Below are 13,414 nucleotides of genomic sequence, written 5' to 3'. Positions count from 1 at the left end.
ATTGTTTCCGGGTACCGCTAGCTCCTATTGTTTTTAACCATAACTGCAAGAGCTGTACCATGAACAAGAGCAAAAGTTAAAATATCTGCGAGGTGCTGGTACAGCTGAGTTTTGTTGTGTGCCGTTGTGTCCAGTAATTAGCCGGTACCATCCATCTTATGAACCACTTCGCTCTTAAACGGTTGTTAACTCATGGAGGAGCATTGCTGTGGTGAAAGAGGAGAGGCTTTTTTAAAGAAGCAGAGGCCAATTCAGATTGACCTCTGCCAATCTGAATTGGCAGAGGTCAAATCAAATTTCAAATTTCAGTTATTTTTAATACAAAATTTGATTGCAGTACAAAATGGCTCTTCGTGCCTGGAAATATAATATAATACAAAACATATTGGGGTCATTGCACATAGAAAAAAAAGAGTAAATTTTCACCAAAAATTTTCAGAATAATCTCAGAAATATTCTAGAAAAAAGTTGGAAATTTCTGAGATTCAAAAGTCAAACATTTTCTTAGTTTAAATCAATTTCTGTGACACATTCCTCATTATTTTCAAGCAAATCTTTGACTTTTCAAACTCAAACTCAGAAATTTTCTGAAATGAATTGAGTTTACTGTTCCATTTTTTATTATCATCTACAATGACCCAAATATGACGTCGTATAATGCCCACTCCTTAAAGCAGAGTTGGGTTATGAAATAATATCCCAAGCCTTGAACGTCTCACACATTTTACCCTAAGTGCAAATATTACCAAAATGGCCATCCATCGAAACTGACGAGCCAAAAAACTGATCAGAGCATCATGTTTAACCACGTTGCTGTAACTCTGTTCACAGTATTTCCAACACTTTTTGTTCATTGCCAGAGCTTCGTGACCTGTGTCTGCTGTGAGTCTGTGGAGGAATATCAATTTAACCCGACGCTGCCACCTCAGCTCTCTTTCTGTCAATCCAGGCTGTACACTCCTATATTTTTCTTGCATGTCAGACACAACCATCATCCAGACTGCTCAGCTATCTGAGCAGAAAGGCAGTTTTTTTTCTCCTATTGATAGATAATTATTGACTAATTGCAGCTTGTAGACAACCCTAATATGAAAATGTTTATTAGTTAACTCTAAAGTTTCTCAATACGGCTTTAGAAAGAAGTCCAGTTACCATTAAGGCAGCGGGGCGCGTTCAGTGTTGCAAGTCCTTCACAGACATGGAATAATTTCACTGTGTGTGGAAGAAATACTTATAAAAATAATTCTCAAAACCTACAAATTTGTTTTGCAATTTATTTTTTTTACCTACATTTTCTAACTTTTAGAAGTTTAAAACTTGCTTCAAAATCTCCGATTTTTTTCTTTTTTAAATGAAGTATTTCAGAAAAATAAACGTTTTTTATGAATTTATGAGATCAATCTAAGAATTTCTGAGCTTTTTGTGGCGGAAATTTATTCCCAATTTTTGAACAAAGGCCTTAATTGGCCACCAGAGGGCGCTGCACGCTCTGGTGAATCAGCGCTAACCAACAGATGCGCTTTAGAGCTTCAGAGCTCCACTGGGACAGAGCGTTCATACACACGGCTATACCACTAGATGGCAGCACTACTGTGCAGTAGCCGCGCACACAATGAAGTGCTGACTCACTGACAGAAAGTTAGGACTGAGGCAAAGAAAAAAAAAATCCATACAAGGTATCTTCATACTACTATAGCAGGATTTTATAGATTGTTCATTTTTGCCTTTCCATGGAGCTCTTGCAAAAGCAGCTGAGCTGAATATCTAAGTTGATGAATCATACCTAATTTACAGACCTATTGTGCATCTAATCTGCATATTAAGTTTATACACACACACACACACACGCACGCACACACGCACACACACACACACACCCACACACACACACACATATATTTTAATCAAACATAAGTCCTCAACAGTCCTCAACATTCCCTTGTCGCCCCTGTACTGTTAGAAAAATTCTGCCTGAATAGAGCAACTCCCGATCCTCATCCTCTCTGTGTGGTGCTGGCAGTTCATTCAGGGAAGCCGAACTTTTCCAAGGTCAAATCAGCCAGGAGAGAAGCTGAAGAGGGCTCATTTCCTGAGAGCCAAGAGGCTATTTTAAGTCTCATGCATTGTCTCTTTCTTCCTTTGTCAGTGTCTCCCTCAGTGTGCGTGAAAAGACATTTGAAGTCAGGACAGAGTGTTTTCTTTCCCCCAACTTTCTCCCCATCATTAAGCCCTGTGCATTCATCGCACAGCAGTGGCTACATTCATATATCATCTGAATCCTAAATGAAGACTCAGGGTTTTTTAATGCCTGGCAGTCTGATCCAGGTTTAATAATAAATCCTACTTAAAGCAGTCGTAGCATTTCATCTAGAATGTCACCGTTTATTAAAATGCTCCCACTGTGGGATTTCATTTTGTGCAACATGTGTGTTGGTGTCTCCCTCTCCTTCTCTCTCTCTCTCTCTCATCTCCCCCCTTCCTCCCTTTTCCACCCTCGTCCATCTTCCCCTCTCCTCCATCTTCTATTTAAAGGGACAGAGCAGCCCTCCACCGTGACTCCCCCTCTCAGCTCCTTCAGACAAGCCAGCAGCAATTAGCAAACACCTGGTGCACCTGTGCATCTGCTGAGCTCACTATACCAGCTTCTCATTGTAGCGCTGGAAAAATGTTGTCAAAGAGTTAATAGAGGAGCCACGTTGTGATGACTTTCTGAAGGCGGAGTTTCAGTGAGTTCACACCAATTGCGTTTTGAGCGTCAGGCGCATCAATGTCTATGTGGAGGTGCATCGAAGGCACGCTAATGGCCATTGCGGTGTGTTTTGAGCGGCTAGTGTGGTGCAGTTTGAACCATTTGGGGCATTTGATGCATTGAGCGCATCCAACACTCCACATAGACTTTTGGTACATTTGAATTGCGCTGCGCTAGACGCTCGAGATGCGTTTCCACGAGCCCTCGACGCGCATCCACATAGACCAGATGCACCTGACGCTCAAAACGCATTTGGTGTGAATGGACCATTTCAGAAAGAACAGGAGTTTCTTAAAGAGATGGAGGCCCAATTTCAAGGTGTTAAATTAGGAAGTAAAAAATTTTAAATAATATTTTCTATCTATCTATCTATCTATCTATCTATCTATCTATCTATCTATCTATCTATCTATCTATCTATCTATCTATCTATCTATCTATCTATCTATCTATCTGACTTTTTTTTATAAAGTTGACAGTTACTTGATTATGCTACAAAATGGCACCATGTGCCTGGAAAACACACAATACTGCCCCTTTAAACTTGTGTTTGTGGAATTTAAGAGGTCATATTAGACGCCATTGAACAAAGTTTTGTAATTGGTGAAAACCTTATCTGGGCAAACTAAGTGCAGTTTGTAACCTGATCTGAGAACAATCCCTCCACACATTCTCACTTTCAAGGCAATCTTTGCAACATTTTAGCCGGTCAGACCTACAATTCATAAGAGGATTGCCATAATTTTTTGTAGCCCAGTTCGACAGTTTCCCATTTTTACAAATTGTCATACCAGCGCACATTTGCATGTTTATGGCATTTATACACATTATTTTAAAAATAATGTGTATAATTTAAAATAATGCTTCTAAACAAGCATTATTTCTTGTTTAGAAATAATGCTGATTTGTGATTTTCCGTGGCGTCCCCCCGCCCCCCGCACCTCCAGCCCGCTCCCTCACCTCTCTGCATCTGTCCACGCCGCCCTCCTCACCCCTCCTCCAGCCCTTCCACGCGCCTCCCTTCTCTCTCTCTCTCTCTCTCACACACACACACACACACACACGGTAGTTGTCATGGCGATGGAGTCGGCCCCGGCGTCGGCTCTGGGGGCTGTTGCCATGGAGATGCCCGCGCGAGGTGCGCTCCCGGTGGTGGAGGAGGACGAGGACTCGGCCGTTCCGGGGTCCGAGGAGAGGCTACAGCACCGCCGTAGAGGAGGAAGGCAGCGACGCGGGCTGCCGTTCAATCGGAGCGGCTACTACATGCTGATAGTGATCGGGCAGATCGGCACGGAGCAGCAGCTGGACACCGCCAGAGCGCAGATAGAGCGGGGTGAGTACTGCTGGACCCGACCGAGCTCTAAAGTCACTTTTTTTTTTTTTTTTAAATCGCTTTTTTTGGCAGCTCGCATTCAATGCTGCGCTGTTAGGGATTAAAAGTCGAAAGGAAGGTTTGGAGATGGGAAACATCAGCGGGAGAGAAATGGTTTGACGCATTGAACAGGATGGCAGTTGCTGCAGCATTGCACCACGGGACTAAAACAATCATTTTCATCAAATGTGATGCTATCATTCAAGCTAGGAGCTACAAAATACGTTTGTTATTTCCTTATAGGATTGACTGTAGTGGTAGTTATAAAGCGTGACTTCACCGCATTATTATTATTTGACAGGACAGTAAAGATATTACCCAATTGTGTACTTCTTCCTCTAACCAATGTACACAGACAAGAAAAACACCACTCCTTCTAAGACTGTGTAGTCTTCAGCATTTCCAAAGTTTGTAGAAAGTGCACAAAAGAGGGGGAACATTTTTTATTTATTTAGGTTGAGTACATCACAATGAGCCACACAAATGATCTGGGTTCTGTCCATTTCAGCTGTTTTTTGAGTCTATTAAGAGCTGCTAGCTATAATAACTCACTGGGTACGAGTTATTCAAGCTATAGTCTAACTTTTTTTCTTGACATATTTGTTGAAACTGTCACTATGTTGTTACAATATGGGATGAGACAGTCTTTGAAAAAAGAAAAACTGAGCTCCTCCATCTTCTCCCAGTGCTAGAAACAACCAATCACATTCAGGAGGCGGGTCTTAGGGCTGTCAATCACCCTCAGTGTGGTGCTGAGGGTGAATGTTCAGGCTAGTTAGCATAACCACGGTTTTCCTGTAACCGTGTATTGTTTGTCTGCCATTATTGAGCAGCAAGTACACGAGGTTGATTAACAGCGCTAAGACCTTCCTCCTCCTGGCTCTGATTGGTTGTTTTTGGTTGGGAGCGGTACATATCGATTGACCTGGGGATAAACGTCAACGACATCTTGACAACCATTTTCTATCCATTTAGAGACCGTAGCCGTTGGCAAGATGGTGAGTTGCAGATCGATAAGTCCACGGTCAAACCTTGACATCCAAAAACTTTTTATCAGTTGTGGCAGAAGAGCATCAGCTGGACGGTACCGCCTGCAACAAACAAATATGTCGGTCATGATCTGCTCATTTTCCAGCCCATATTCACAAATTCCTTTTCTAATGTGAAAATAAACATCTTATTTACTAAAATGCAATAACATGGCATTCCTTTAGTGAATTTAGTGAAGCTAAAACTGCCACTCGAGGAGTTTTGGAGAAAACATTTTCATAAACAACAGTGTTTTTATATTAAACACAAAATGTCTGAATATTTTGTGCAGTTTTGGCTTAATTGCTGCTGTGAATATGTCGATTTTCTCAGTAAAAAGTGCTTTTTCTCTATACTGGGTTAATTGATGATTATTTCAGTCGTTACAGCCCTACTCTGGACATTGCAGAATTTTTGAAATACAATTTTTGTCTCGTAATTTCATCTCCACAGGATTAAAGTACGATGACGATGCAAATTATCACAAAATTTGGTGAATTTGAACTGGGTGAAGCTAAAACTTTTTCTTTGAGAACATATACTCCAACTAACAATTAATTGGTTACTAAATTAGTTGACGATTATTTCGATAATCGATTCATCGCGGTTAAGTCGACTAATCGTTTCAGCCCTACTCTGGATATTACAGAATGTTTGAACTAGAATCTGTCTCTTGTAAAGTCGTCGTCACAGCTTTAAAGGAAGATGACACCACTTTGACACAAACCTGGGTACATCGCTGCTCCTCCTCACGAAGAACCGCAGCCAGCTTCACACAGCCTGACACCTGCTATAAGTTAACCGCATGGATTTTTAAACGCTTGCATTTCCAGGAAAATGCCTGTCAGCGATTTCCCGCGGCGCCGTTGTCACAGGCTGCTTGTTCTCTGGTTCAGATTAGGGTGTGAGATGGCGGTGTAACGCCATACCAACTCTCTCCGTCCCCCCTGACCTCTGCGTTGCTGTTCGGACCCCCGGGAGCTGACGGATCACCTTGTGTGTGGCAGGCTCACACCCACTCAGCTTATTAAAGCACAGATAGTTTCACCCCGCCTGGTGTTTTCAGAATGACTCAGTGTGTGTGAGCTGCTATTACGTACACACTGCGTCTGTGTTTTGAAGTCTGCACAGATTTAGTTTGATTTCCGGGGATCCTCAAGCCTCCTGAAGCTAAAATTTTATGTGCAACATTGGTTTTTCCTCTTGTCAGTCGTATAATTTAAACAGAAAAATTGATTTCTGAATGGAAAATTGTGTCTGAATCGAATCGTGACACTAAAAATTGGGAAAGATTTGCATCTCCAGTCAGAGGCCTGTTCAGATTCGTTGCATGACTGACTGCTTTTGAAGTAAAGTAATTCTGAATTAGCTTTTTTTAAGTTATTGGTAGCAATGGGCCTAAAATCTGAATAAATTACAGAGGTATGAATATTTTTGCCTGATGCTATAGAGGTTCTTCGACTTTGGATCTTTTCCCTACCGTTTTAAATTTGGACATGTTTACAGTAAAGAATAGTGAACTGGAATCTCCTAATGTGGTGCAGTTTGGTTCTGAGTGTCTACTTGCTGTGCTCGTTTCATCGCCTGCAGCCAATGTGAAATCCATACAGCCATCCATTATTCATATACATAGATACACACTTATATACATGGGTAATTTAGAATAACCAATTAGCTAGCATTATGCATTGTGGGAGGAAACCCCAGACTGTGGCTACGTTCACACTGCAGCCTGAAGTGACCCAATTTCAATTTTTTTGGACGTAATTCAACTTGTATCTGATCTTTTCCTGAAAGTCTGAACAGCACAGGTCAGATACTTTTCAAATGCGACTCAGGCTGTTTAGGTATCCGATACATATCCGATTCAAATGTGACCTAAAGTCCAGGCCGCGTTCATCTGACCTGAACATCACTATTACTCGACAAACGTCACTATTCTGCGCCCTAATACGCGCAAGCGGGAAGAAAAACAACAACCATGACGGACTATGATGAGGATTAAGTTGTTAATATTCTGGCTCCGGTCGGACAACAACTTCAAATGTGTAAGCTAAGCTCCACCGTTAGCCTCCATGTTTACTTCCGTAAACACTGAGCACTACTTCTTTTTATGGTGGTGGGGAGAACACTGAGAACGCTGACGCTATTGCGCCCTCTACTGTTAAGGACACTTTCAGGTCGTTTGCCCGTCGTTTGCCAGGTCGCATATATTTGGAAGAGTGAACAACCACGGTAAAAAAAAAAAAAAAAAAAAAAAAATCTAATTTAAAAAAACATCTGAATTAAAATCTGAAATCTGGATCAAAAAAATCAGGCTGCAGTGTGAACGCAGCCTATGATTCGGGTCCCGGAACTTCATTCTGCTAGACAATATTGCTAACATCTCCCAGTTTTAAAAACAATCCCCTGATGCCATAGTTACGAGTCATAGCAACTGTCCAAAAGTAAAAAAAAAAAGTAAGAGCTAATGTCCTTCCAGCTTCACAGCATGCAAATAGGGACTATTCTTCCAAACATCCAATGACTAAACAAATAAAAAAATCTGAACAAATCACTCAAAGAAAATAATTAAAATGAAGCAAATAAGGTAGTCCAACTTTTTTTTTTTTTATTGATTGTAGATCAATTATTATTATTATTTTTTTTAAAGATGTTGCACGTTTGCTGTATTAATAGAAAAGCATCTAGTTTTCAATTTTTTTTTCTCAGTTGAACTAATTTATTCCCTGTTATAAAAATAGAATTTTTGGTCACTTTCTTTCAAAATGCTTGCTAATATTTAACCAAGTTTAACAAATTATATAAAAGATGATTTTGGCATCAACCACTTGTGCTAGACGGGTCAAATTTGGATTCGTATGAATCGTAGTCGGGACACAAATGAGCCCCGAGCCGCACTTTGTGACACCTCTGAACTAACCTGAATTACAATAACACTCGCTGAAAACCAGAAAACACAATAAACAGTAAATGATGTTTCCATTTTCTATTAAACCCTACAAGCCTTAGAAACATTCCTCCTAATTTTGACCAAGTCAGATCAGAAAATGTGAATTTCCTCCATTTTGCACACATAGCGTCTCCACGGATCAGCTCTGGATGTAGAATGAGCTCTGTGGCTTTAAAGTTGGGAAGATGAAAGCTCCTCCATCAGCATATGTGCTGACATGAAACTGTGACTTTTCACACCTCGTTCTGCTTTGGCTGAAGGTGTTTTAAAACACACACACACACTGCTACACACAGATGAAAGATATATATATATATATATTTACATCAAAGTGCAACGTTTCTATCCTAAAATAGGTCATATTTACATGTTTTTGCCGTTGTTGGAGATCTGCAGGGTAGATCTGGATGAAATGCGTCCGTCTCGGTGAACTTCTGAAGAATGTGTCGGTGTGGATTGGTCGGAACCAGAGCAGTCTGATAGGTGGCTGTATATTGCTGAATCACGTCTGATTTGTCATGTCGCTCCTGCTGATAGGATGATATTTGTAATCAAATATCTCAGTAGGCAGAACATCAGGGTAATACTAAGAAAAAACACCCCAAAAAAGTCTGTTGAAGGGAGAAAGTAGGAGGAAGGTGAATTAGCTGCAGCAACAGTTGGTGAAGTTTAACATCATGTACACAAAAACAACTAACCAAAGTCAGCCTCTTTGATAACCTGCAAATGAGTTTTGTTCAGGATCATTTAAAAAAAAAAAAATCCTAGAGATGGTTTCATTATTATTATTATTTTCACATATGCCCTCCAGTACTTCGTTTGACCTTAAAAGCTCTTTTCTTTTCCTTCCCTGCAGGAATTCGATCCTGGGACGTCAATTTGAAGAGCTGCGACCTTGACCAGCAGCTGCAGCTGTTTATAACTCGCCACTCAGCCCATTTTTCCTCCAAGGTCAGAGGTCAGTTGGATGTGCTCCCCCCCCTGTAAGCTGGGGAACTGGTGATGACTTGCTGGAAACCACTTAGTGCTGCTTTTTCTGGTAGATTCAGAAAGCAGCAAGAAATAAAATAAGACAACTTTAATAACGGCATTCAGCAAGAAACCTAAGTTCTCAGCAAAAGTTTTTCTACCTTTTGAACTTTTCCACGTTTCCGTGGCAACCAAATATGTCAATGTGTTTTGTGGGGATTTTTATGTGAGAAACCACGGGCGCGAAAATTACGTTTAGTTTTCATATAGTTTTACAAGTAAAAATAGAAATAGAAATTTGTGACTGAAGTTGAATAAATTTTTTTAAATTTTTCTGAATATATCAGAAATCTATATCAGAGTGTCCGTCTGCAGCTTAAAAAGTCATTTAATGAAATCTGTGTCTAAGTATCAAATTTGAAATACGACATCGTTACATGATCAGAATTCAGACCACAATTCTGTTCCACTCCCTCATAAAATAAAAGAGAGTGACTTTAGATTAGAGATGCACCGACCCAATATTAACATCTGTTTCGGTTCCCATATTGATAAAAATTCTAGATCAGGTATCGATATCAATGTACCCAATCTGTAAGGACAGATCTATTCAGTCTGATTCTGAGCAATGTCATGCTTTATCGGTTTTTTTTACATTATATTTTGAATTCCTAATTTCATTTTCTGAACCACCTGAAAGATGGTTTGTTGCAGTTTATTTTTAAGACCAAGGCAGTCAAACATTGCTTTTGTCAGCTGCATTTTCTCTATTATTTATTTTACATTGACTGTTGTACTCTTAATAGCACTGACTGAACAAATGGAAATTGTGTTGTTCTTTGATCCAGCTTGTGAAGCTAGTTGTGTATTTCACTGTTCCATACCGATGTATTTGAGTTATCAAATACATTTTTAATTAACTACAGTTATGTCTGTGTTTAAGAAAAAAAGAGTAATTTGAAGTCAATTCAGCATGGTTTTTCTGTAGTGGATCGGTATCGGCTGATACTAAAGCTCAGATATCGGTATCAGTATCGGAAGTGGAAAAGGTGAATCGGTGCATTCCTACTTTAAATGTGTGCCACAAATACATTTGATTGGTTTTGCCTTGACTGTATATTTTTTTTTAATATTCGTGTTGAGAGTTTGGAACGCAAATATTTTTGTGGGTTTTGGGACGACTTTTAAAGTTGGCGATATTTTAATATCATAATTCCTATCTAAACAGAAAACTATTGATCACTAACAGATTGTAAGTATTTAGTTGATTGTTTGTAATATGCCAAATGTTGCTTTGCGTTTATGTTAAGTACATATCTAAAACAACTTAAAAGAAATCTGACCTCGCGTCTTTTGACACCTTGAAATTGGCCCCTGTCTCTTTAAGAACCTCCCATCCATTACGACACTTCCCTTTTAGTACGTCGTCATGACAACGCTTCATCTTGTCATCCCCGAATGCCATTTACGCTAGTCTTCCAGCAAACTTTTGAAAACTTACTAGCTAAACTTAAAATACATAAAGTGGGTTTTATGTAATTCTCCACTTTTCAGATTTTACTTTTAAGTAATTTTTGTCTTCATATTTGTGCACTACCTTGAATTAAATCCCAATAAGATACATTAACCAAAGTGGGGAGGAAAAAACAGTTTAAAGGGCATTAACACTTTTGGTTGACCTGTGCAGATGCGTATTATATGCCAATGTCTGACTGATTGCCAGTCGTTGGACTGAATGAAGGTCGATGTTTTTATTGTCATCCTTTTGGTTCAGGTGTTGCTAATCGTCCTGTGGAGCTGGTTGTCTCAGTTTTTTCACCTCACGTTATTTCTGGGTGAGAAATTTACACGGCAGGAAATTATCAGCTGGAGCGCTGGTTGTAATTAGACTTTATTATCTTTAAACCAGGAGGCAGCGATAGAGAAAGTGATATAGGAGTGTCATCAACCGGGTTTCTATATTTATTAGCAGCATATGACGTAAATGAAAAGGTGATGGCACACCTGCCTGGCCAACACATCCCAGCAGGAATGGTTTTATTACTAGCTCCGTTCCCATTGACCATGTAATTGCGCAGATTGGAATTACGAAAATAATAATAAATAAAATTCACTTTTCGACAAAAATAATTTTGCGCCAGGATGAGGTGGTCTGTTGTCTGTATCGACATTAGTGTATTTCAGCAAGAAAGCTGCGATATTCTACCAGTATCCAGATGTTACTACTGGTGGAAACCACAAAGAAAACAGGAAGTAGTAGGAGGATGATGGCGCATCATGTTTTTTAATGACTTATCATTACTTATCATAGATGTTTTGATTGTGAATTGAGAAATTGTAGTATTTTCCACATTCGTGGAATATTGACAGAAATTGTGCACATTTGTAATGGAGATGCGGCTACTTTCTTCTAAAAAAACCCCCAACACAATTATTAGTTTGAAAAGGCAACAAATATGATGGAAAATGAAAGAAGATGTCACATTTTGATCCATTTTCACCATATTTCATAGTATTTGACTGTCAGTGTGTCATATCAAGTAGACAGCTGACTGAGTGCTGCAGTGTCTCTATGGGTGTGTTCTCGCTGTCTCCAGGATGGGATGAAAATACTAAAAATGCTGAATCATCTGTCAGAAAAGGGGTTCATGGATCTTTCACACACACACTCAATCTCACACACACACACACACACACACACACACACACACACACGCACACACACACACACACACACACACACACACACACACACACACAGTCAGAGGCGTGACAACAGACTCAGGCCTGATTGTAACTGCACTAGAAAGACATTGCTATGCAGAAGCTGCAGTAAGCACAAAATGACACAGCATTTTTTCACACATCTGTTAAGCTGGGTGATTTTGTACAACTCATCTCCTTCCAAAGGTCTTGAATTTCAAATATCAATAGTTCAGTTCAACCAGATGATGATTAATTACCAACCAACACGAAGGAAGCTTGGCAACTAGGGTTGGTTTTTGATGAACATCAGTGGAAGTCAAAAATTCAGCATTCACAGATTTTCCCAAACATGGTAGATGTTTGTGAGCGATGTTATCTTACGATCTTGCAAATGTGTTTTTCTCTTGTCCAGCCTTGTCAAGTTTGGGGAAAATTTGCTTTTACGTCCATTGTACTTTTGATGCTGCGCTTCCATTGACCATAAAATTGGACTTAGGAAAATAAATGTGCTTAATGGAAACACTGCAATAAAAAAAAATCCCTTGATAAAATGTTTTAGCGCTAATATGTGGTGGTTTTTTACCCATATCAAAATTTGTGTATTTCTCAAAAATGCAAATGCAATCGAAGCACTTTTTTCGCGTCTCGCTAGTCTTGCCAGTTTGCATATAGCAGGATTGAGCCAATAGGCAACAGCCTCTTTGGACAATGTGTAGTTGGCTCCATAAAAGGTCTCACGCATCATACAGTTCATCAAAAGCTGAGTTTGTCATTCGAACATATTGAATCCATTACTCTTTTGTAAAAATCACTGACTACAGTTTCCCAAACCTCACCACTCTAAGGGCGTTGTTACTCCAACACCTGAGTAAGACGCTGACGCCTTTGATGGCTGATGATGAGTGCTAGTGCTGCGGCTGAAACATAAATCTAATCCGAAGTTGTCATGATTTTCAGGACTTATTGTGTGTGCAGACTTTGGGCTCATTCACACCAGCCCTGTTTAGTCCGCTTTAGTCAAACTCCAGTTTGATTGCCTAGAAAGATCGGTTCATTTGAGGAGATTGGAACTTGTAATGAAACTGGTTACGAACCAGCGAACTCTAGTCCGCCTAAAAAGAAGGTAATACAGGTAAAACATTTCTGAATCCTGCCTGCCCTGAATCAAACATGTGAAAAGCTCCCAATGAGAGAATATATAGGAGCTTTGCTGCTCTCTGTTCAGTGTTTCTCTCCCTCAGCCTCACTATGCCACAGACGTTTCTCGAGACGTCGTAGAAAACAGCTTCCCTTTAGTTAGCTGCCCTCTTTGCGCTTCCTCTGACTTCATTTCAGACACTTCCCTGATACTGAAAATAGCCAACTTGGAGTCTTCTCCTCGCTGTAACAGCTGTGACTGGACTGTATAAAGAGTCCAGTCATTCACCTGTCTAACTCCAAAACCCCACATCCTCTCTTCCTCCATAAGAGCCTCAACTTACATGGTGTCCAACAGAAAGACTGAAAAAAGCAGACAGAAGTTTTCCTGCAAACATATGAACGGTATCCACCGTCCCTTCTGTTTTCCTGTGGACTCCTCTGTGCCAGTGGTGGGAAGTAACGAAGTACAAGTACTTCGTTACTGTACTTAAGTACA

The 13,414-nt window shown here is 40.0% G+C and overlaps 1 protein-coding gene across 1 annotated transcript in view; it reads left to right on the top strand.

Annotated features, from left to right (window-relative positions):
- Positions 1–3,806: 3,806 nt before the first annotated feature.
- The window catches only part of LOC106953005 (microtubule-associated protein 1B-like), a 73,524-nt gene continuing 63,916 nt past the window's right edge, over positions 3,807–13,414 (top strand). The window contains exons 1-2 of the mRNA XM_015041485.1: positions 3,807–4,082; positions 8,960–9,061. Of these exons, the coding sequence (XP_014896971.1) occupies positions 3,824–4,082; positions 8,960–9,061 (361 nt within the window). The 5' untranslated portion in view covers positions 3,807–3,823. The remainder of the gene's footprint in view (positions 4,083–8,959; positions 9,062–13,414) is intronic.

The sequence above is a fragment of the Poecilia latipinna genome, unplaced genomic scaffold (genome assembly GCF_001443285.1).
Source record: "Poecilia latipinna isolate Pla-1442-1.1 unplaced genomic scaffold, P_latipinna-1.0 Scaffold555, whole genome shotgun sequence".
NCBI classification, from domain to species: domain Eukaryota; kingdom Metazoa; phylum Chordata; class Actinopteri; order Cyprinodontiformes; family Poeciliidae; genus Poecilia; species Poecilia latipinna.
The sequence above is the reverse complement of the archived record's forward strand: the minus strand, read 5'-3'. Positions and strand labels throughout refer to the sequence as shown.